Genomic DNA, 20501 nt, shown 5'->3' with positions numbered 1-20501 from the left:
ATGGTCCGGTTCCGTCTGATGTTTACATTGTTGCGACTATAAACGCGAGCATCACCTAATCTACCATAACATAAACATGGAATACTCCTTTTGTATCAAACTATTCAAACCAGCTCACCTCTCAAATGAGGTGCTCCATGGATCAATAGACATGTTGGTTTAGGTGTATCTGCATGTATAATCTTGAATATATCTGCTACTAAATAAGATATAAGCATCATGTAAGCGCATGTATATCAGAACTCTGAAGTCACAACGAACGCCCAAAACCAAACCAAAAGCAAGCAGAACAACGCACAAAACCGAAATCATCTAATCATAAAAAGGCAGGTAAGTCATCACGTCATTATCATAACCCTTCCATCCCCTCTCACAATCCTCCCCCCAAACTCAATCCCTCACCACCTATCATATCCCCCATGACTAGGACTGCTCTGTCTCGACCGACTCCGATGACGCCGATGACCATGATGATGATGACCATGGTGATGATGATGATGGCCATGCCCATGGCTCCCACTATGGCTACTATGGCTGTGGTGGCTATGACTATGACGATGTCTCCTCCTGCGTCTTCCATCATGCGAAGAGGAATGATGCGAGCGGCCGTCGTCGTCCTCGTCGTTGCCCTGCCCACCACCGCTTTCACTCATCTTGTCGCCCAGATAGTTCCCCAGTAACGCGCCCCCCACGGCGCCCAGGAACCCGTGGCTCTTCTTATGGCCGAGGTAGTAGCCCGACGCGCCCCCGATTAGCGCACCGCCGAGATTGCGGTCTTTGCCTTCGCCGTCGCTGTCGGAGGCGCCGCCGCGCTCTGCGTCGGAGGGTCTGTCGCTGGCGGGTGGGGTTGCGGTATTGGGGTCGTTGGGGTGTTGGTCGCTGTTTTTGGGTCATGGGGTTAGGAGAGAACTGAGGAAGAGAGGGAATAAAATAATAGGGAAGAGGGAGATGTACTAATAATCCGCATTACTTCCCTGACGATGAATCCCCGGCTGCGGATACTCCGCAGACACGGGGCTGAGATACTCCGCGGGCTGCGGCATGGGAGGCGGCGGGACGATAGGCGCAGGATAGGACCTAGGAGTCTGCGACAGATCGTACTGCGAGCCGAACTGGCTATACTCGTAGGGATGATTTGCGGGATCCTGGTGCGCGTAGGGCTGCCGCTGGTGGGGATCGTAGTTGTACGGCTGGTTCTGGTAGTTGTTGTCGGGGGGCGCGAAGTACGCGGACCCGGTGCCGGGGGCTGCGCCGTCCGGGTATGGAGACCGCTCCGGGTAGGGATAAGGGTAGGGGTCGGACATGGTGAGGTTGAGAGAGGTGAGGTGGTCTGGATGGTGGGGAGTGAAGGGTGTGGATTTATAGTCGGTATGGATCGGGTTGTCTAATGACTCGCGGCATGCATGACTCTTCGGCAGCAGCTGACCAGCCCGCACGACAACCCCTCGATTACACATCAGATTCACGTCTCGCTTCGAATTTCCGGGATTATAAAAACCAGACGGATCTGCAGTTGGCTTGGTACGGATTTATCCTTGGATCTCTTGTTAATTTTCTCTCGGTTTGGAATGAAAGCTATGTGAGGAACAGATACAATTCACACGAAATCAACATGTCTTCATACAAAGAGAAAGAAAAGAAATTCTGATGGAAAGGTGAGAAAAAGAAGAAATAATGATCACGACTGCAGGTATATGTAACAAGGGGGTATACAGGAGGTGTATATCTGACCGGGAGATATGAACGGAAACAAGTGATCAGTGGCCGCTCATCTTGACGTGAAGAGTCGCGCGAGTCTTGAAGAATTAAGGCTTTTGAGAACCGGCCAAGACAGTTTCGAACGACAGATCAAAGGGGAATCGGTATGCTGCGGTTCATGTATAGAACTGTGGTTGCAACTTGAGGGAAACGGGAAAAAATGCGATCAAGAAAACGAACGAAACAAATGGTGTCATGTATGAAAATCATAAGGACAGAGGAAAAGAGTCAAAAGGATTCACACTTGAGTCCATCCAATGTCATGCGTCCAGCACATTGTTAGCTCCTGGCCAATATAAGCAAAGATTCCGGGTCATTTCCAACCGCTATTGTGCGAAGTCGGAGAAGAGCCTGCTATATACCAAAGGAATGTGTTTCCTAAGAGGGGACTGCTTTCACTTGCTGGCCGGGACTTGTCCTCTCCGACCAACCCATTCAGACAACAATGAATCCAACTGGGCACTCATCTCCTTTAGTCGCTTGCTCTCGTCTTTGAACAGACTACCGGTAATGGGGTGGTCGGGGCCGGCAGGGGGAACATTCGAATTATCATGGACAATGTAGAACAGATCACGGATATCGTTGTCGTCATCCAAATACGAGCGCAAGCTGGCGTCGCTCCAGGTTGGGGTTCCGACAGACATTGTCTCAAAAGGCGGCGACGAAGGTGCATCGAGCGATTTGCTACCGCGGAGATTGCTAGTAGGAGACATAGGGGGAGACACTGGGGAGAAAGACTGCCCCCCTGGCGAAGAGAGATCCGTTGTAAGCCCGGGTGTGTTGGGCGAAGCTTGAACGTCCAATGGTGAGACAGCCACGGGAGATTCCCCTCGCTGGTCTCGGTAAGCCAGACTCTGGGTGGGTGGGAATTTCTGCGGCGGAGAGGTGACGGATGGCGTTCTCTCTTGTCGTGCTCCGTAGGGTTCGATTGGCGACTCCGCAACATCGTTCGCGCTAAGCTGAGTGGGACTAGGCCTCTTGATCGGACTGGACGAGCCGGTAGGAGAAGAGAGACTTCGAACGTCTGGTTGAAAGGGCTTCGTGATGGGGGATCGGGGGGAGTCATCGTCGGGCGCAACTTGTCGAATCGTTTGATCTGCTTTTGGTTTTTCCGTGAGCGGTGCTCCTTTGACGTTTTCAACGGGCTCTTGCGCCACCGAATCTTGTTGTGAATCTTGTTTTGTGGGCGAGGTAACCGCTGGTGGTTGTTTCTGAAGCTTACTCGACTGTCTTTGGACGACCAAAGGTTTGGGAGCCCGGGACTCTGGCGACGACACAGACTCCGAAGATGTCTTTGGCTGGGGCGAGGTTCGAGACAGCTCGCTAGAGGTCTTTTCGGCCTCATCGCCGTCATCCTCGGCTGTCCGGGTCTTCTTGTCTTTTCGTTTAAATAGACCGCTAAGCATTCCGGGCTTCTTGTCTTTGCGTTTCTTATCGTCTTTGCCCTTGTCGTATGCGCTAAGCGCTTTATCGATGGCTTCCATGCTTCCACGGCTCTTTTATTCGAGACAAAGATCAGCACAGGTCCAAAGTCCGCTGGAATACAATATGGTCTTACCTCCTTTGATTCGGTCGGCGATCCGTTATTGTTATTGATTTCGTCGCGAAGGAGATTGGGCGTAAGAGAGATCTTCTTGGTCTCGACGGAGTCGTCCTTAAAGAATGAATCGGTATTCCGAACGGTTCCATTCCTTGATCGGCTGACATTGTCGTCTAAAAGCGGTTAGCTATCTGAATGCGCAGGAGAAACAATGGATTTTTCCTTACTTTCAACCTCAAGCAATTCCTGGCTGGGGCGTTGCTTTTCAGGGCTGACTCGTTCGGAATCTTGTATCTCATGGTCTTCTTCGGCGTCGTCCGATTCTTTGTCCCGTTGCGACTTCGGTCTGAGAGGCTCAACCACAATATCTTCGGTATGGCCGTCTTGCAAATCTTCCGCGTCTTCGCGCGCTAGATCCTCGTCATTGAATGAGGCGCCGTCGTCGAGTTCATCGTCGGTGGAGAACTCAATATCGGATGCTTCGATATAGGTGGGGCTGGTGAAGGTGACCGTCTTCGCGTTTCTCCGGCGCATGGCTTTCTTGAGCGGATTCTTCGATTTCTCCGAGTTATCCCCTAGCATGGTTGCGGAAAGCTGTTACTATTAGATTTGTTTTTTTTTTAAACGTAAGAGAGGGACATACATCAACGTTTCGATGCTTATTGAGCCTCGCAAGTCGTTCAGTTGGGGTTTCGATATGCTCGGCGGGAAGATATCCTTTTGGCTGTCAGTGACTTCAATGTAATTTCCAATAGGGCTGGTTCTCACCAATGCTGCCATCTTTCACGATTCGGACCAGCCACCAGTAGCTATTACTATCATCCAGTAGAACCATTGTGTCGCCTTTTGCCGCGTTGGCTTGACCATCTACCGTTGCGACGAAATTATGCAGCGCATAAACGAACTCGAAATTGATGTCTTCTGCGATAGGTTAGCTGTGACCACTCAAGAGCTCGTGTTGGCTATCGTAGGGCAGAAAGCACGGCCGCGATAACGCAAAGCCCAACAACCCTAGACAGTTGAAGTACGCACCATCGTCGATCGACGGAGAACTTGAGATCTTGTCCATCAAATCATCATCCATGAGATCATCGCTCTCTCCATCCGCTAGATCATCTTCCATATCGCCATGGTGTCCATCCAGATCGTCCGCGTCATCATCGTCGTCATCGTCGTATATGTCGATGCCGTCGGGGTGGTTGTCAAGCGGCTGTCCATCGGCGCCAGGACCGTGCTTCATCTCTGATTGCGAATCCTGGTCGGCATGGCGGATGGTTTGTTCCTGATGGGGGGCTATGCCCGCCTGGGTGTCAGGGTGTTTGGAATGATCTTTCGCCGAGGGAGCGTTTTGGTCTTGGAGGTCAAGGGTGTCTATCGGGTCCACATCAGCGCGCGGGAAAACAATCGCAACTATCTAAATGTATACACACCAGCTCGTACAATTCGGGGCCGGGTCATGTTGAAGACACCGAGTGATCGGCCCCAGTCGGACTGCTCAGGATGGCGTGGAATTCAGCGAGAAAAGATGAAATCGTAGAGCCAAGTCACTTCAAGTGGCGTGGAACGTGACGGGTTGAAGTGTTTACCCGGTAACAGGTCGACGGCGCCCAAATAAGACAAAATAAAACGAACGGAAATTCGCGAGCTCTCAAGCGCGATTGGTACGGAGACACCAAAGAAAGGAAGGGAAAGCCACGAGCGGCGATGGCGGGGGGTACCTCCAAAGACCGAGGTGTGTCGGGGTCGGGGAGAAGGATAGGTTGGCCAGGGGGAGGCCACCAGGCGAAGGGGAAATACTTCCAGAGCAATTTCACAACGATCGAACAGAAGGCAAAACAAAGCGTCGCAGCGGAAAGGAGAAGAGTAGAGCTCGGCGACCACAACACAGCACTGCAGCGTGAACGAGTTCCCCAGACTTCTGAGACATCCAAAAAAGGAGGTCTCCAGCGAGTCTCCAAACAAGCGCCCCTTGCGCGCGCTTGCGCCGGCCATTCCTAAAACGACTCGTGCCTGAGCCGGCGGGCAACGGTCCCCGGTGCCGCTAACCCGGTCAGGGTCTAGCGCCTGCTGTCGCTCCGTTAGGGCTCAGGGTAGAGGGCTAAGGGCCCGGGAATCAGGTGATGCAGTGGACCGGCTCCGTCATTCGCCGCCGCGCGAGACCCAAACAGGCAAAGCGGCATCATGATGACTCCATTCTGCATGTGCCTAAAGCGCATTAGTCAGTGGTGACGCCGATCTGCTCTTCCCCGCCCGCTGAGTCTTCCGATGCTTGGCCTCCGGATTCTCCCGATCTCCTGCTCTCTGCCCATTTTCTGTCGATTTTTCTTTCTTTCTCCTCTCTCTATCCACTTCGCCCTGGTCCACCGTGAACCAAACTCTTTTGGCAACCGCCCATCCGACATAGTCCGCCCTAAATATTTTTGTTCCTCGAACATTCCTATCTTTGACCTCTAACGGCCGTCAAAACGGCCCTGTCTTACCACTACCACACCACTTCTACCACTACTTCCTACCACCATCACCACCACCACTATCGCCATCGTCATCGTTTCACCCCCCTCAACCCCCCTCTTCCATGCTTATGCGCCAGCCCGTCGTCCTCCCATTGAGATTGTATCCTTTTGTCTTTGTCACCTTTCCTTGAAAGGTGCATTGTGAGCTCTTTGCGAGGGCATGGCTCGTCTAGAGAGGAACAGTGCGTTGGCAGGGTTGAAGATCGAGACGTCGTTTGAGAATCGACACAGACCGCGATGGTTGAACGAAGATGGAGGCAGAAGATTGTCGGGCGATAGAGATGGTATCGAGGGCGACCGTACAAGCATCTTTCACGATTATGACGCACCCCGTTGCGGTACTGATGAACAAAACAGTGAAATGAGTGGTCTGCATTCAGCTACACCCCCCATCTCGGTACCGCGACCTCATGATTTGGAGCGAGCGGAGGGGGATGATGATGTTGGCTTCCCACATAAGCCCGATGACCTCCCCTCCTCGCCTCTTGATAGTTTCATCCAAAATCGCCGCCCGTCAGTCAGTTTTGATCCGACTGTCACGCTTGATTCTGGCCGGCCGCGGGCGCTAGAGCAACCCCTGGCAAGATCGGATTCAAGAACCCGCCCTCAACGATTTCAAGCGAAAGGCTCGAGCCTGAAAAACGCCCTTACTCCTGACGATCATGATCAGGATCAGGATCAGGCCCATGAAATTTACGGCCCCCGACCCATGGGAATCAACGCCTCTCTTCGACGTTATCAGAGCCAGCGAGGCAGTCTGCCCACTAGTCCTGAGGATGATCTACGGCTTGACCGTCCAACCTCTCTAACGTCCGTTTCAACTGCGTCACCCCTCACTGAAGAATTACGAACTCCTCCCGAGGCCTCCCGTGGGGCACTATCACCCATATGCATGGCATCGCCTGTGCAGGGGTTCACGTCACTCGATGATCGCAACTCCTGGTCTGGCACCGCCATCACCCCCTTTGGAAGCAAAACAAGGGGACCTCGGGCTCGCCATAGCTCTCGCCGGTCTACTGCCTCCAGCGGCAAATCCCCAGCAAGCATGTTTCTTTCCATGTGGGGAAACGCCGACGAGCCCGCGCCTCAGCCAGATGATGAAGGACAAATGGTCGGAACCGACTATGTCTTGGGAAAGCAAATCGGGTTCGGGGGCTTTAGTACTGTCAAGGAGGCCTACAAGGTCGAAGAAAGTGGCGAAACCAAAAGACTGGCCGTGAAGGTTGTCCGAAAGCAGATCTCTGGTAAATCCGAGAAGGAAAATGATGAGGTGCAGGCGGAGTTCGATCACGAAGTTCGAGTATGGCGATATCTCAGCCACCCAAACGTCTTGACTCTGGACGCTGTCTACGAAACCGACTATGCTACATTTTGTTTCACCAAATTAGCTATCGGCGGCACCCTTTTTGATCTTGTCCGTCAGAATCGACAGGGTCTAAGCCTACACCTCGCGAAGAAGTATAGCTACCAGCTTGCCTGCGCCCTTCGATATTTGCATGAGGATGCTCGGGTGGTTCACCGAGATATCAAGCTCGAGAATTGCTTGTTGGACCCTATCGAATTACCAGATGGCACTCAAGCATCTAACCTTGTCCTGTGTGACTTTGGTATGGCAGAATGGATGACGACGGACAACGGGGGCGAGTCTCCCGATCCTTACGACAACGTGGCAGACCGACCACCTCCTAAAACACTTGGTCCCGCTGGATCCAGCACCAGCGTTGCCGGTAGCTTGGAGTACGCTTCTCCAGAGTTGCTTCTTTCCACTGATGGTGTCATCGATCCCTCGGTAGATATCTGGGCATTTGGCGTGATCGTTTACGCTACCATCGTCGGCTCTCGGCCATTCCAGGACCCCTTCGCGCCTCGGATACAAACACGCATCATCAATGGTACTTGGGACAAAGAGTGTGTGTTGAACGCTGAAAAGGACCCGCAGAGCCGTCATGATAGAGAAGCTGCCCTTGAAGTCATTACCGGCTGCTTAGATATGGACGTCGAGAAGCGTTGGACCATCCGTGATGTCTTATGCTCCCGCTGGTTGCGAGACTTCGCGGATCCTATGAACGACGCTGCACCCGAATCGGCCTGGAAACTATAAACTCTATCCGTCCACGGTGGCCTTCTATCACTTCTTTTCTTTTCTCGTCATGTTGAGACCCGGTGTATTTTCAACAGATGAATTCCTGAGGCCGATTCAAACGTGGTCCAGCGGTGATCACGACAGGCGCTATTATTATACGGATCAGCGCTCGGTGTTCGGGATTATTGGTCATCTATGATACCCCTTGTTTTCTGCTTTTCTTTCTTACTGGGCTTCGTTTTATGGGCCATGGGATTTTGATAAAGGTTTTTGGCGTCTGATTTTTTACTTTCGGGTGTTTTCTTTTTCTACTTTCTTGATCAAACGACAACGAGCGAGACGACATGGTTTTTACGACGACGGTGATATCTATCTACTACAGCATGGCGTTCAGTTCGGGATCTTTTGGGCTTTTTTTATCACTTTCGTCTGGCGATTACTTTTCTTATTACTACATGTATCTATATATTTCTGGGCTCTTAGGAGCCGTGTGGCGTTTTTTGCCTGGCTGGCTGTTTTTATATATTTTTGCAGGCCGGCAGATATACTCATACTTACTATATGAATATTTATCACTACTTAATGTGATCGAAAATGAGCGAAATGAGTAGATTAGGATTTTCAAGTTGACATATTCTCCCTTGTCTCCTTGTCTTAATAGCTTGTTAGGCCTTCATCAACAACTCACCTCAACCAATCCAGCTCTCACCTATCTCAGCTCCACTCAACGTTGTTTACATCCTTTAAACCCCTAGCACCCTGCTGATTTCGGCATCAATGACCCCAAGCGCTGAGAGGGAGGAATGGAGAGATCTTGGTATATTTCGCAGGACTTCATTGACGTTGAGAATAATCGATCGTTCCTTTCGTTTTCGTCGACTCGATGGGTCCGAAGGTAGTCAGTTGGCTCTTTCTTCTCAAGTACAGGGACCGAAGAATAAAGTAGGCTTTCAATTGCTTGTCTGCTAACGCTGCGTCACGGTCGGATATATGGTTGGTCTTTCTCGACCTCGATTGTACGGCTTCTTTGACCGGAGGTGCGAAATCCTAGAAAACCAATTAGCTTTCCTAGCGCATACTCAGATACGATCATCTGAGCCTCTGTCAAACACACTCGTGATTCATTTGATGAGTGGGTTTGTGGTGGACGGTGAGCTTCGTATCCATGGATAGTATCAAAGCTTTCTCAAATAGGAAGGAAGGCGCAGGATGGATCATGGGCTACGAGAGGAGCTACTAGACACTCCGGTTGGGCTCGTGATCTGTGGAAGTCTAGGATATCGAGGATTTACCGTGGGGATTAGGAAAGGTCAAAATGAATGGATAATGATTGAGATGTATGGATTGGGATGTTTAGTTGGTTGTTGATTTGTTTTAAGCTTCTATGCTTCAGATACTACCAACTTTTCTTCTGCTCCAGTTATCCGCTATTCTAACCCATCTATTCCGTATTCGCAGTGGATCCGCTGCCCGCAAAGACCTAATGTTGAGAGACGAGAAATCTATCTTTGATATCGCGAAATCACTTACATTCATGTACTGTACCTAAGCCAAACAATATTTATACACGTAGTTCTTTCCACATACACCCAGAGACCCACAAGAAAACGTCCCACGGATGAGGGGAGGAAGAAAAATACACAAAATCTCCTCCAATGCCAACCAAGGCCCGTCATGTTTACCAAACCCGGTTGACAGGCAACACCTTCTCCTTCTTGACACCAGCCGAAGACTTTCTCTCCGCCGGCGAGCGGAAGAACAGACTGGGTCCCTCCATCGGCTTCAACAAGTGGCTCAGATAGCCGCGGTGCGCAGGGTCACGGTAGTACTCGATATCGCGACGCTTCGTGGGGTCAGGCAGCCGGTACCGGAAACCCATCTCCTTCATGATCTTCGACTCGGTCAGCTTGTCCTCGGCGGCGAGGCCCTCGGCCTGGTTGAGTCCCTCGGTGCCGGACTCAGCGGTCCACGCCATCGACACGAACGGGTGCATCTCGCGTCTCATGATGCGCGCAATCGCGGTCCGCGTGTAGAAGCGGGACGTCACGGAGCCGCCGGCGGCTTCGACGGCGGAGATGGCGGACGCCGAGGCGCGCGAGACGACGAGGTGGATGGGCTGTTTGAGGACGGGGGCGGAGGTTTCGGGCTGGGTGGAGGAGGGTTCGGTGGTCTCGGTCTCGGAGGAAGAGGTGATGGAGCCGCTGCTCAGCACTTTAACGCCTTCTTTGGGCTGGTGGATGCAGCGCGATTGAGCCAGTTCACGGACCGTGATGGGCCGGGCGGGATCGATTCGGCCTTGGTCAATCCATTCCTGGATGCGCTCGAGGTTGACAGTCGCGAGGTTGATGGAGTGGCTGTCAAAGTAATGTCAGTGAGCGGTGTCTTGCAATCTGGGGAATTCTTGTTGTCTTGTTTGACTTGGTCTCCGCGTTAAGAGCGCCGAATACAACTCAATTGAGCCATTGAAACAACCAAGAAACCCCAATGGAAAAGGGATACAAGCATACACATTGTTAAACCCCCGTTCACCATGGACCACGATATCAGGCGTCTGACCACCCGCGAACCCCGTGGGCACTTTACCGTGCTGCTTCTGACCCTTGTGACCTCTTCCGGAGGTCTTACCCTTACCGGAGGCGGGACCGCGACCTCTTCTGATCCTCTTGTTGTAGGCGCCCGGGTTATCGGAGAGCGAGGCCAAGATGTGAGCGTTGCGGCTTTGTTGCTGCTGGAATTGAGGGAGGAGGAATGACAACGGAGAAGCCGCTGCGGTGGGCTTCGAAAGAGCAGCTGCCCCCTGCCATTGAAGCAGAGACAGAATCTGGGGCCTGGGGGGCATGTTGGTGGGCGAGTCCTGCGTGGGAGGACTGGGGAGACGGCGGACTGCGCTGGAGTGCTTGGATTACGGGGACAGGATCTTTTCGGGTTGTTTGGCTCTGGATGCTCCGGCGGAGGAACGTCGGGCCGGTCGAGAAGTTTCGAAGCCTGAGGCAGAAAAGTGCCGGTCAACATCTCACCGCTTTTGGTGTCGGGCAGAATGTTTAGGACGTTTGCGCTAGTTGCAAATATGACAAACATTGGAAAGCAGCGCATCTACTGAGACTCCAGCACGTGACCTCAAGGTAGGCACTCCGGAATAATGATCTTCTTGCTGTGGAATATCAAGGTGTTACATAAGATTTACATTGTGAAGACAGGTGATAGTACAGACACTGAAGTCAAGTAATCTCATTCTTTATACCAGTCCCATCCATTCTTCTGGAGGGTGGCATTCAACGCCGGAACATGCCAATGCTAGTACAAGATGGAGAAAAGTGTATATGAAACCAGAGAACAACGCCATAGCTATGCTCCAAGGAGCGAATGGCAAGAAAGTCCCACCCATTGTTCGGAAAGATAACAGTAGTCCTTCGGGTGAAAGTGTCTATGATGAACGCCATATGAATGCCAAGTCGTCAAAATATAACAGGGTAAAAAAGTGAAGAAAGAAAATGTACATAATACAATGGTGGTAAAACAATAGAAGAAAGAAAATATCAATGGACATCGAGCTCGTATAAACGGTCATCAAACAAGATCGTAAAAATTGCGTGTTAGGTGTGTTGTCGACTTTGTTAGGTCGAGTAGTTCGGGTTTGAGTGGAAGGTGGGAGGGAAAAAAGGCCCCTGAGGCCAAGCTTCGTGGTGAAGATAAGGCAACAGACCTGTCTTGCGTTCCGCCGCCGTCTTGCCCAGAGGCTGGTAGTGCATGTGCTCAAATGGAATGTTGCGCTGTTGTTGAAGAGAAGTCGACGGAGGGGGAATCAGGAGAGTATTGACATTTCGAACGGGCCGGTACGGCGAGTTGCGGTTTGCCAAGAAGAAGGACGGGGACAGGTTGGTCTGGGGCGTATGAACCGAGTATGCGGATACTGCTGGCGACACTGTTGCCGAGGAGACGCCAAACGGGCTGTTGTGCTGTCTTGCGGGATCCGGTAGCGACAATGATGAGTTGTACATGCCGCTGGTGACAGGAGGGACTCCAGTTGAAGGGGCCACCTGTGGAACCCAGTTGGTGGTTGTATTGTAGATCGGTGGCATCGCTCGTCCGGTGGTGGAAGGGACTTGAGGCATGGAGGTCGGCACGCTTGGGTTGAAGGAGTGAGAGAAAGGAGGGAAGTTCGGACGAGGAAGGCGAGACGTGGCTCCTGCCGGTGCGCCCACGGTGGGTGCGGACGTAGGCGTTAAGACTGGGGGCAAAGTCGACATTGTGGGCAACGCAGATGATGGTGGGAGTGCAGACGAAGGCGCAGGGTTGGCGTTTGGCATGGCCATCTTCTTCGACGGAGTTTCTTCGACGGTATCATCCCGACTTCGTTTCCGAGGGTTTGCCGAGGGAATCTGACTGCTGAGCTGGGGTCCATTGGTGTACGCCGGTGTGTTGGCTGGCATATTCCAGCTTGGGGCACGCAGGGAATCTAGCGCGGGTGGTGATGGTAATTTCGAGCAAGGCGATGGCTGCTTCCGAGGCGACGGGCCCAAATTGGGGGAAATGCGAAGTACTGGAGGAGTAGGCCCCAATTCGTTCTGCTCGGGGACCAAAGGCGCATTGTGGAAGAAATCGGCAAACAGACCAAGCTTGGCGTGCCACCGGGTCCATTCCTCCTCAGAAACAAAAAGGTTGTATCGAACGTTGCTGAGAAATTCGACTTCCATGATGTGGATTTCTTGAACGGAAATTCCGGATACTTCGGCCCAGGTCTTGTTCGTGTACGTGTTGTCGTCCAAAACTGTAGACTGGTCAGCTTAACCATCTCGAGTCCCATCAGGAGATTTCAGAAACTCACATTTGTTCCCCAGCATGAGAGCAATGGTCATCAGCCGGTACTCACTGCCTTTCTTTCCTCGCACGCCAGAGTTGAACTTCTTCAAGCGATAGATGAAAAGCAATGCCAGCAAGATGACATTTTGGCTCACTTGCGTCGTGGAGAGGATGTTCGTCACCCACTTCTGGAAACCGGCAGAGGGGATTGCTTCTGGGACGAGGGAAAAGACCGGATTCAGGCGCTCTTCGATAGCCCTCAACTTGGCTGTGCTCTCGAACCAGAAAAGACAAGTCATCTACTCGATACGTTAGAAATGCCTGCCAGCAAGAGATCCGAGATATTCTCATGCTTACCTGAGCCGCAAATTCCGTCAGACTTCCTTTGCTGTTGCTGATGGAGGGTGGAACCTTCAGGTATGAAGCCACCGAGCTCGATCCTTTCTTCTGATTGTTGGGCTCGGAGGCCGGGGCATCGTGAATCGAAGGTTGGCTCTTCGGATGAGCCGCCGATGCTGAAGGTACCGCAGCATTCGAGGAGTTCATCCGGGGGTATGCGGGCTGCTTTGCGTATGGGGGAAGTGTGATTCCATAGTTGGTCGAGGGGATGCTGTTGTAAGCTACCCCGTTCATGTCGTTGGGAGGCGTTGGCAGACCGTCCCTCAGAGGCGCGGTCCAGTTGCGATTAGGGACCTCTGAAATGGCCTGTCGATTCGGTTTTCTTGCACAGGTCGAACCTTCCGTCTGCGAGTAGAGAGCGATGGTGGGGGTGATTGGGTGGGGAGCAGAAGGAAATGGTTGCGTGGAGAGGACCGGGAGAGACATATGGCAGGATGTGAAAGAACTCCGGGAGATATCCTTCCAAAACAGAGATGGAGATGTAGTGTAGATAAAACTGTCACTGTATTCCCATTGGATTCGATCACTCTGGCAGCCAAAGTTGTGTACAATTCAATATCACCGCTGGAGATTTGTAGAGGCCGCGGTTGAATATACCGGCCAGTATCTGCAAGAACCACCAAGTGAAGAAACAAAGGACCCGTGAGGAACGGGATTGGCAGCACAATATAGGCCGACGGTCGACGGGGAGACAGTTAATATCACAAAGGACGAGGGAAGATTGCGGTAGGATAGCAACCACTGCAGATCCGGTGAATGTTGAACGAACGTGCCTTGTCCGATGGAATGAAGGCACTAAAGGGGGTAGGAGCAACGGAATTAAAATGAAAGGCCAGAACCCAGGGCAGGGCAATATCACATAGTATTAAGTAGAAGGTAACGAGGTGAAGAACTGAGAGAATGGAAGGAGAGAGTTTGGAAAGGTAGTATGGCTTGCAACCTCGCGGAGTAGTCGCGAGTAGATCCAGTTATAGAAGTTGAAAAAGGATATGTCCAGGAAAGGTAATGCAAAATAAAAGCCCAATAATAATGAAGGAAAATCAAAAGAAATAATTAAAAAAAAAGGCTAATGGTCCAAGACCCTCTCTGGGAATCAAACCATATAAGAAGAATTGAATTTAAAATTGAATAAGTCGAATAAATAAAATCAAATAAAATAATCCAAATTGGAATTTTTGAGTAAAAAAAACTTAGGTGCAATAAACCAAAATAAAAAAAAAAGGAAAAAAGAAAAAGGGTAAAAAAAAGAAACAAAAAAAAATAAAAAAAGGAAAGGGTAATGAAGGATGAGGTCAAGACATCATGCCTCATCCAGCAAATAACTAAAGCTCATACAACTCCGCTAGAAGAGCCAGGGTAGGTTAGTTCTTGTCCGGAGAAAATGCAGTGTCCATCCAGGATAGACAGAGTTTGACCCGGACGCAGGTCCAAAGGGTTGATCCTCCTTTCTGGACTCGTTTGGGTCGGTTCCGGTTTGGTCATCCAAGTTTGATTGTCTCATGCTTTGTCTTGGAGTAAATTGGGAAAATACCGGTTGATGTCAGAGCCACGGGGAGGAACAAGTGGATGCACGCTACGGGGCCGTGGGAGGGTAACAGCAACTAACAAGGTCAGCAGCAGAAAAAAAAAAGACAAGAACCCTAGACCCGTCCCAGTAAAGAGGCCTAGCTGCCGTTTAGCACGGGCGAGGTCAGGTCTACGGAGCGCTGGCCAATCAGGCGCTGAGATTCACAAAAGGAAGGGGTTAGAGAAAGAGAGGAGAAAGAGAGGGGGGAGGGGACCAGAGTCAAGAACGCGACGAGAGCAAGAGAGGGGTGGAGGTTCGGACAAGGCCTCGCTCGCAGTGATGATTGATTGAATGCAATCTACTGACTTCGTAAGGACCCATATCAGATCCAATAATAAGTCGGGTTTAGCGTCGCATTGCAACCGTCGTTGTGGTGTGCCGCAGGACCTTTTTTTTTTTTTTTTTTAGGTGAATGATTTTGATTATTTGTTTTATTATTATTTTGGGTTGGGGTTTGCGTCGTGTGTAATGACGGATGGAGAAAAGGAAGGGGAAGGTAATGAAAAAAAAAAAAAAAAAGAAAGAAAGAAAAAAGAAAGAAAACCAAAAATTACCCGCGTCCTCCGTCCAGAGTAGGGAGGGCGACAGAGCAGGAGAACAAAAAAAAAAAAAAAAAAAAAAAAAAAAAGAGGAAAAAACAAAAAAAGGCAAAGGGGTCTGTCTCCATTGCTCAGCAGCCCCGGGAGGCACGGGAGAAAGTGGATGAAGGGGGTTTGTGCACTTTGTGTGTGGTTGATCGCCAATTCTAGTTCAACCAGGCGGAAGGCAAAGGAATGGGAAATTTGGGTACGGGTCAAAGGCGCCTCTCTGCGGGACTGAATTTGGGCGTAAGTAGTCAGTAAGAATGGTCATAAAATCATCCTGCTTCTGCTGACGAGGTACTTCCGGACTAGCGGTTGGCCGAGAACACTCAACGCGCACTTGGGGATGGAGCGGACAAGTCCTAAGGGGAAAGAGGCGGGGGAAAGCGTCGAAAGAGGAATGGAATCGTCACCTCTGGGTATGTCTCCGGCGCCGTCATTGGCCGCGAAGGACCAAAACCCAATGTAATTTTACTCTGTACGGAGAGGGGGAGGATGGAAGGACAGGGCAGTACATGGATGGAGACCTGAACCAGCCAAGTTGGTTTGGGAGAGTTTGGTCCTTAGGGTAAGGCAAAGTCCGGCAAAGCGGTACTTCTTCTTTTGCCTCCGCGGCGGGACTGATGGCAAGGGTGGTATGGATCGCGTTGTCATGGGGAAGCAGCAAGTACCTCCGTACCAGGGAGTAAAAGAAAAAAAAAATTTCGGACGAATACCTAGCGGTGGCAGAAGGTATGGAACTGCTCAGGATAGGCCGGGAAGACATGGATGGGAACTTGAGTCGGCGGTTGGACAAACCAGGGAGGGAGCGGCTAAACCTAAGACGGACTAGTCATACCGCACTCTGTGGCAGCTCCGGCGTAAGAATCTGAAAGACGCTGTAAAGTATGTATGTAAGAAATAATAAAATGTGGTCCTTATCCTGAGGTGACTTAATAATACCGATACCACCGCCAATTATCGCCCGCAACAAGGTGTGATGAAAGAAGGTTTGGCCAATCGAATCCCGACGTTATCCACCCGCTGGCCGTGAAAGAGAATGGGGGGAGGGGGGGGAGGGGCCTAAAGCGGCATGGTGCTTATGTGGATGTATGTACTGCGTATGTAAGGTATGCGTGGACGGGTAGGTGCGAGGTTACCTAGGTAGCTGTACCGAAGGTGGTTGGTAGAGACTACGCTGGGGAGTCGGAGGTTGAGATGGACAGAGAGAGAGCGAGAAAGCGAGAAAGCGCGAGCCAGACTCAGCTCTAACGGACCCAGACAATGGGGCGTCGAGAGCGTGACGCACCAATCACACGGGGCGGTGCAGCGAATGGATGACTCCCACCGACGACAATCAAACTGGCTGCATTCGACCCTTTTCCGGTGTCGATACCGCCCTAAACCGGAGGCGGACCATGGCCGCCGGACTGTCGACCAGTCGCTGCGGAGGGGACGGCACCCCCTCGTACCATCCCCTAGACCGCGACGGTCAACTAAGCGCCCCCCTCGCCCCCTTGTGACTCCGGCCAGTCGTACTGAACGCACTCGCAGGTGCGACCTGCCCAAGAAAATCCACCGTCGAGTCATGATTAGGTGGTTTTCGGCTGAGTCTTACCCACTTCCTCCCATCCCATCCAACAGCCGCCGCTCTCGTCTGCGCCTTTCCAGGTTTCTCCTTTGCCTTTCCTTTTTTTCGCCTCGAATCCGTAGACGTAGGTTGCTCTCTATCTCGCTATCGCACGCCTTCTTTTCTCCTCTCTTTCTCCAGTTCTCCTCCCACCCCCTCCCCTGCCCCTAACCCTACCGTACCGTCTTACTCCGCCCAGTCGTAATGTTCCGTGCTTGATCCGAACCATCAACTGATGCTTACCGATTCTGTGCTATTCCACGGCGGGCGGGCACTAGGTTGCTACACCCAAAGCTCGAGTTCAATTTAATACACTTATCATCCCGCCACTACGTAGTACGTAGTAGGTCACTCCTGGTGTTGATCCGGTTTCGACGTGATAGGACGTCGCTCGGTGCCAGGACAGATGGGAAAGCCCACTCGGCCAAGGACCCATGATGGCGCAGGCGGATGCTGAATTGGGTTTTCATTACATCCTGTCAGCTGCTCGTGTACGTCCGTCCGTCGATGAGTATTTTTATCAGCCGGAGAAAAAAAAATTAGTTAATAACAAAAATCGATTGTTACAGCACTCCGCAGCGACAGAGTATCGAACCCGAAAAAAAAAAACACCTTTTGCGGCGGGGGTCAATCCAAGACACAACCACCACCATCTTCTAGGCCCCTAGCATGGGTAAGGGCGCTAAATCGGAGGAGAACGTTGATGTTCGCGTCTGCAAATAAGAGGTTTTGTAAACGCAGGTTGCTCAAATTTCGGCTTTTCTAAGACAGAACGGCCAGGGCGTCTATTCCGAAGACAAGAAAACACAAATTGCTTTGTTAGTAAGACTGGCAACCGCATTATTAGCATGTACGCATACTCCGTATAGGTATAACACCAAACTAAGAGACTATTCCGTAGGGGGCATACGCCATATATCGTACGGACAGCGACTCTTCCGTCGTCGGGGGTGCCAGTCCTCCGGGGCTACTCCGTACAGTATGGTTGATTATCGAACACTGCGTCATTCACTCGCTTCAGGATAAGTCCAAAGGATTCGAGCTTTGCCAAGATACGAGTTGGTTGATCATTCTCAATAATCACGGCTCAATTCACGGCTGAGAGGGCTTCGTAGCCTGATCGTCAACGATAGTCCTGGTACAAAGTATGTACCTCCTGCACATACGGGACAGAGACTACTGAAATAGAACAAGCCTCGTTGTTCGACCCCGAAGTTCTAACGGAGCAGGCTGGGTGAACTCTCTCTACTTGATACTTACTGTACTCCGTAACATCGCGGGTAACTTAATGCCCCGTTTAACTTTGCTGCAGTGCCTACGTAGTAAATAGTGTACCCCGTAGTATCCTGGTGATGCCCATCCATCGGACGACTTTCCTCTTCCTTGTATCTGTACGAGGAACTATGTACCTAGTCCCCCGGCCTAGTGAGCGTCGGGGATTGTTCAGCACGCTTAATTATTACTGCTACTATTTACGAGGTTCTGGACTTTATCAATACTACCCAGGCAACAGTTCAGGAGGGAGCGTATCCAATTTTGATGGTTCAGCAGGCGAAGCCATTTGATTATTGATTACCCGAATGGAGAACGCAGTCCTTAGGCGAGGCCGATCAATTTGCCCAGAAAGACACATCAATCCGACCTCTCATTCGTCCGATCATGGAATTCAAGGGCGGCTAGCATTAATTTACCCCCCTGGAAATTGGACCGCGTCGATGGAGTCGAACTGTCGAGGAGACCAGGCGCAACCAGGCTCAACCAGGCAAAAAAAAAAAAAAAAACGCCAACGTGTTCTACGGCGTACCACTCAGACTACATACACATACTACTAACCCTAGCAACGTGACGGTGACCTGACACTTTGCCCTTTTTCCTTGCTCCTTCAATGTTGTTGAAACCTTGTAACGGACTAAAGGATTGAATCGTTCTTTGTCTCCTCGAGCCGACCGACCTCAATTCACAGTACTTCGTACTATTCTGACGAACCTAGTCGGCATGTGGATTCAGGATCTTTTGCCTCCTTGATTGGCAAGACCAGCGTGATGCATAACAAAATCTTCTCATCACGGAACGCTGCTTCATCGGGCGATATCCGCCCCGGTTGATTGGCATCAATGCGGAACCTCGCCCACAGTTATGGCTGTTTTTTGGAAATTTCTTTTTTGAAAAAAAAAGGCATTTTTCTTTTTTTTTTTTTTCTTTTTCCCCCTCCATGACCGAATGATATCAAATTGGTTCCCATAATGACAGCTGGATTCATCTCCATCTGATGGGGCCGGGCTGGGATCGTACCGGATTAAAACCGCGAAATATAACTGACGATTCGAGAAGTATCGACCGATGATCATCGTTCAGTCGACATACTCCGTATCTCTGGGTGCAATTGAACCGCTGGGACATTGTCACATTTTTTCCCGACGGATGATTCATACCAATCTTGTGATGCCTGCAGCACCGCTGAAGCACCCATGCCAACAATCAATCCACTGGGCAAAAAAGAAAACAAAAAAGCAAAAAAAGCAAAATATGAGCTAGACGCCAGAATGGGCAATTCAGCGCCGATAGACTGATCGTGAATAGCCGCTGGGTCCTTTACTTAGTTCTCTTTAGAATTTCCTCGGCGGAGGAGGAGTACGGACGGAGTACGATAGAAGGACTCCTCCGGATGGATCTACTTCGAAGTCTTCGAGGTCCGTTTCTTTCTTTCTTTTTTTTTTTCATTTTTATTTTATTATTATTATTTTCCTTCTAGGTTCCTTCTTCAACCTTCTTTCAATCGAATCGGCTAGTGGCCTCCGTAATCCCCGTCACTACTCTCAGAGCAGCAGGTCCCAAAGCAAAGTGCGTCAATTCCTTGGCACCTTGCATCGTCGCGTCGAGTGGTTTTATGCCCGATACATCATCATTGATGCCGATGCGGGTGGGAACCGTGAGGTCGAGCAAATGAGCGGCGTTGCGCTTTGCCTGTCCCCAACCAATTTCGGTCGGTTCTGGGCCACACCGCACAGGGTGTAACAAATAGATTTCGCGTTTCTTTTTTTAATATGGCGTTCCAGAAGTCCTGAAGGATGCATTGCACCTGTTCGGAGTGGAGCGCGTGTGCCACTTCCCATCTGAGGAATAGGCATCATCGAAACTCTGTGGTATCAGCGTCATCGGCACCGTCCAGAATTGTTGATTATCTACGGAGTGGTATTATTAACCACGATTCCGATTTTCTCAAACTGCCCGAACCACCTGAGTGGCCCGTCGCGATCCAACGACGGGGCTGAAGGAATCCTTGGGTCCTCTTTGTCATCCGCGCTCTCGGGCGCAGCGGCCAGGCGATGCGAGACGAACAATGGTACCAGTTACGCGGCGATCGAGGACGCGCTCGGTCACTTTACGGTTTACGCCGAAGCAGGGCCTGCTCAGAGTTCGGACTTGCTACGGGGCTGGGTCGCTGATGGGCACGCAAAGCCTAAAAGAGGCGGCATCTTTCGAGGCTTTCCAATCTTTCCGTTCTCAGATCATGGAACCTCTCCGTGCTGCCGGTCTCCCACTTTCCTGTACCTTTTCCTTTCTAGCCCACTGTTGGAATCCTCTTTTTTTTTTATTTTTGTCTTTTCTTTACGGGCGTACGGCATAGATTAATTTTCGGTGGCTTTTCTT

At 51.0% G+C, this 20501-nt stretch overlaps 6 protein-coding genes across 6 annotated transcripts; 3 read left to right on the top strand and 3 right to left on the bottom strand.

Moving 5' to 3' along the window:
* The first annotated feature begins 168 nt into the window (after positions 1–168).
* Positions 169–1081, top strand: P170DRAFT_441152 (uncharacterized protein). Its single transcript, XM_024850248.1, has 2 exons — positions 169–879; positions 955–1081. The coding sequence occupies exon 1, from the start codon at positions 495–497 to the stop codon at positions 678–680; it is 186 nt and encodes a 61-aa protein (XP_024698993.1). The 5' UTR covers positions 169–494; the 3' UTR covers positions 681–879; positions 955–1081.
* Positions 1082–2153: 1072 nt separating this feature from the next.
* P170DRAFT_480650 (SH3 domain protein) lies at positions 2154–4756 on the bottom strand (the record flags this gene model as incomplete). The annotated part of the gene is made up of 7 exons (XM_024853798.1): positions 2154–3254; positions 3317–3471; positions 3526–3892; positions 3942–4015; positions 4067–4219; positions 4331–4669; positions 4729–4756. The coding sequence occupies 7 exons, from the start codon at positions 4754–4756 to the stop codon at positions 2154–2156; spliced, it is 2217 nt and encodes a 738-aa protein (XP_024698992.1).
* Positions 4757–5970: 1214 nt separating this feature from the next.
* P170DRAFT_441150 (serine/threonine-protein kinase) lies at positions 5971–8304 on the top strand. The gene is made up of 2 exons (XM_024850247.1): positions 5971–6110; positions 6169–8304. Exon 2 carries the CDS (start codon positions 6173–6175, stop codon positions 7910–7912), a length of 1740 nt encoding a protein of 579 aa, XP_024698991.1. The 5' UTR covers positions 5971–6110; positions 6169–6172; the 3' UTR covers positions 7913–8304.
* A 1105-nt stretch (positions 8305–9409) lies between these two features.
* P170DRAFT_441149 (mitochondrial 54S ribosomal protein uL15m) lies at positions 9410–10783 on the bottom strand. The gene is made up of 2 exons (XM_024850246.1): positions 10402–10783; positions 9410–10248 (listed from the first exon to the last, which is right to left on the bottom strand). Exons 1-2 carry the CDS (start codon positions 10731–10733, stop codon positions 9573–9575), a joined length of 1008 nt encoding a protein of 335 aa, XP_024698990.1. The 5' UTR covers positions 10734–10783; the 3' UTR covers positions 9410–9572.
* A 725-nt stretch (positions 10784–11508) lies between these two features.
* P170DRAFT_369601 (putative mucin) lies at positions 11509–13519 on the bottom strand (the record flags this gene model as incomplete). The annotated part of the gene is made up of 3 exons (XM_024844914.1): positions 11509–12662; positions 12720–12993; positions 13052–13519. 3 exons carry the CDS (start codon positions 13517–13519, stop codon positions 11509–11511), a joined length of 1896 nt encoding a protein of 631 aa, XP_024698989.1.
* Positions 13520–15068: 1549 nt separating this feature from the next.
* On the top strand, positions 15069–15521 carry P170DRAFT_60366 (uncharacterized protein). Its single transcript, XM_024855295.1, has one exon. The coding sequence runs from the start codon at positions 15136–15138 to the stop codon at positions 15364–15366; it is 231 nt and encodes a 76-aa protein (XP_024698988.1). The 5' UTR covers positions 15069–15135; the 3' UTR covers positions 15367–15521.
* Positions 15522–20501: the final 4980 nt, after the last annotated feature.

The sequence above is a fragment of the Aspergillus steynii genome (assembly GCF_002849105.1).
Source record: "Aspergillus steynii IBT 23096 chromosome Unknown P170scaffold_10, whole genome shotgun sequence".
NCBI classification, from domain to species: domain Eukaryota; kingdom Fungi; phylum Ascomycota; class Eurotiomycetes; order Eurotiales; family Aspergillaceae; genus Aspergillus; species Aspergillus steynii.
The sequence above is the reverse complement of the archived record's forward strand: the minus strand, read 5'-3'. Positions and strand labels throughout refer to the sequence as shown.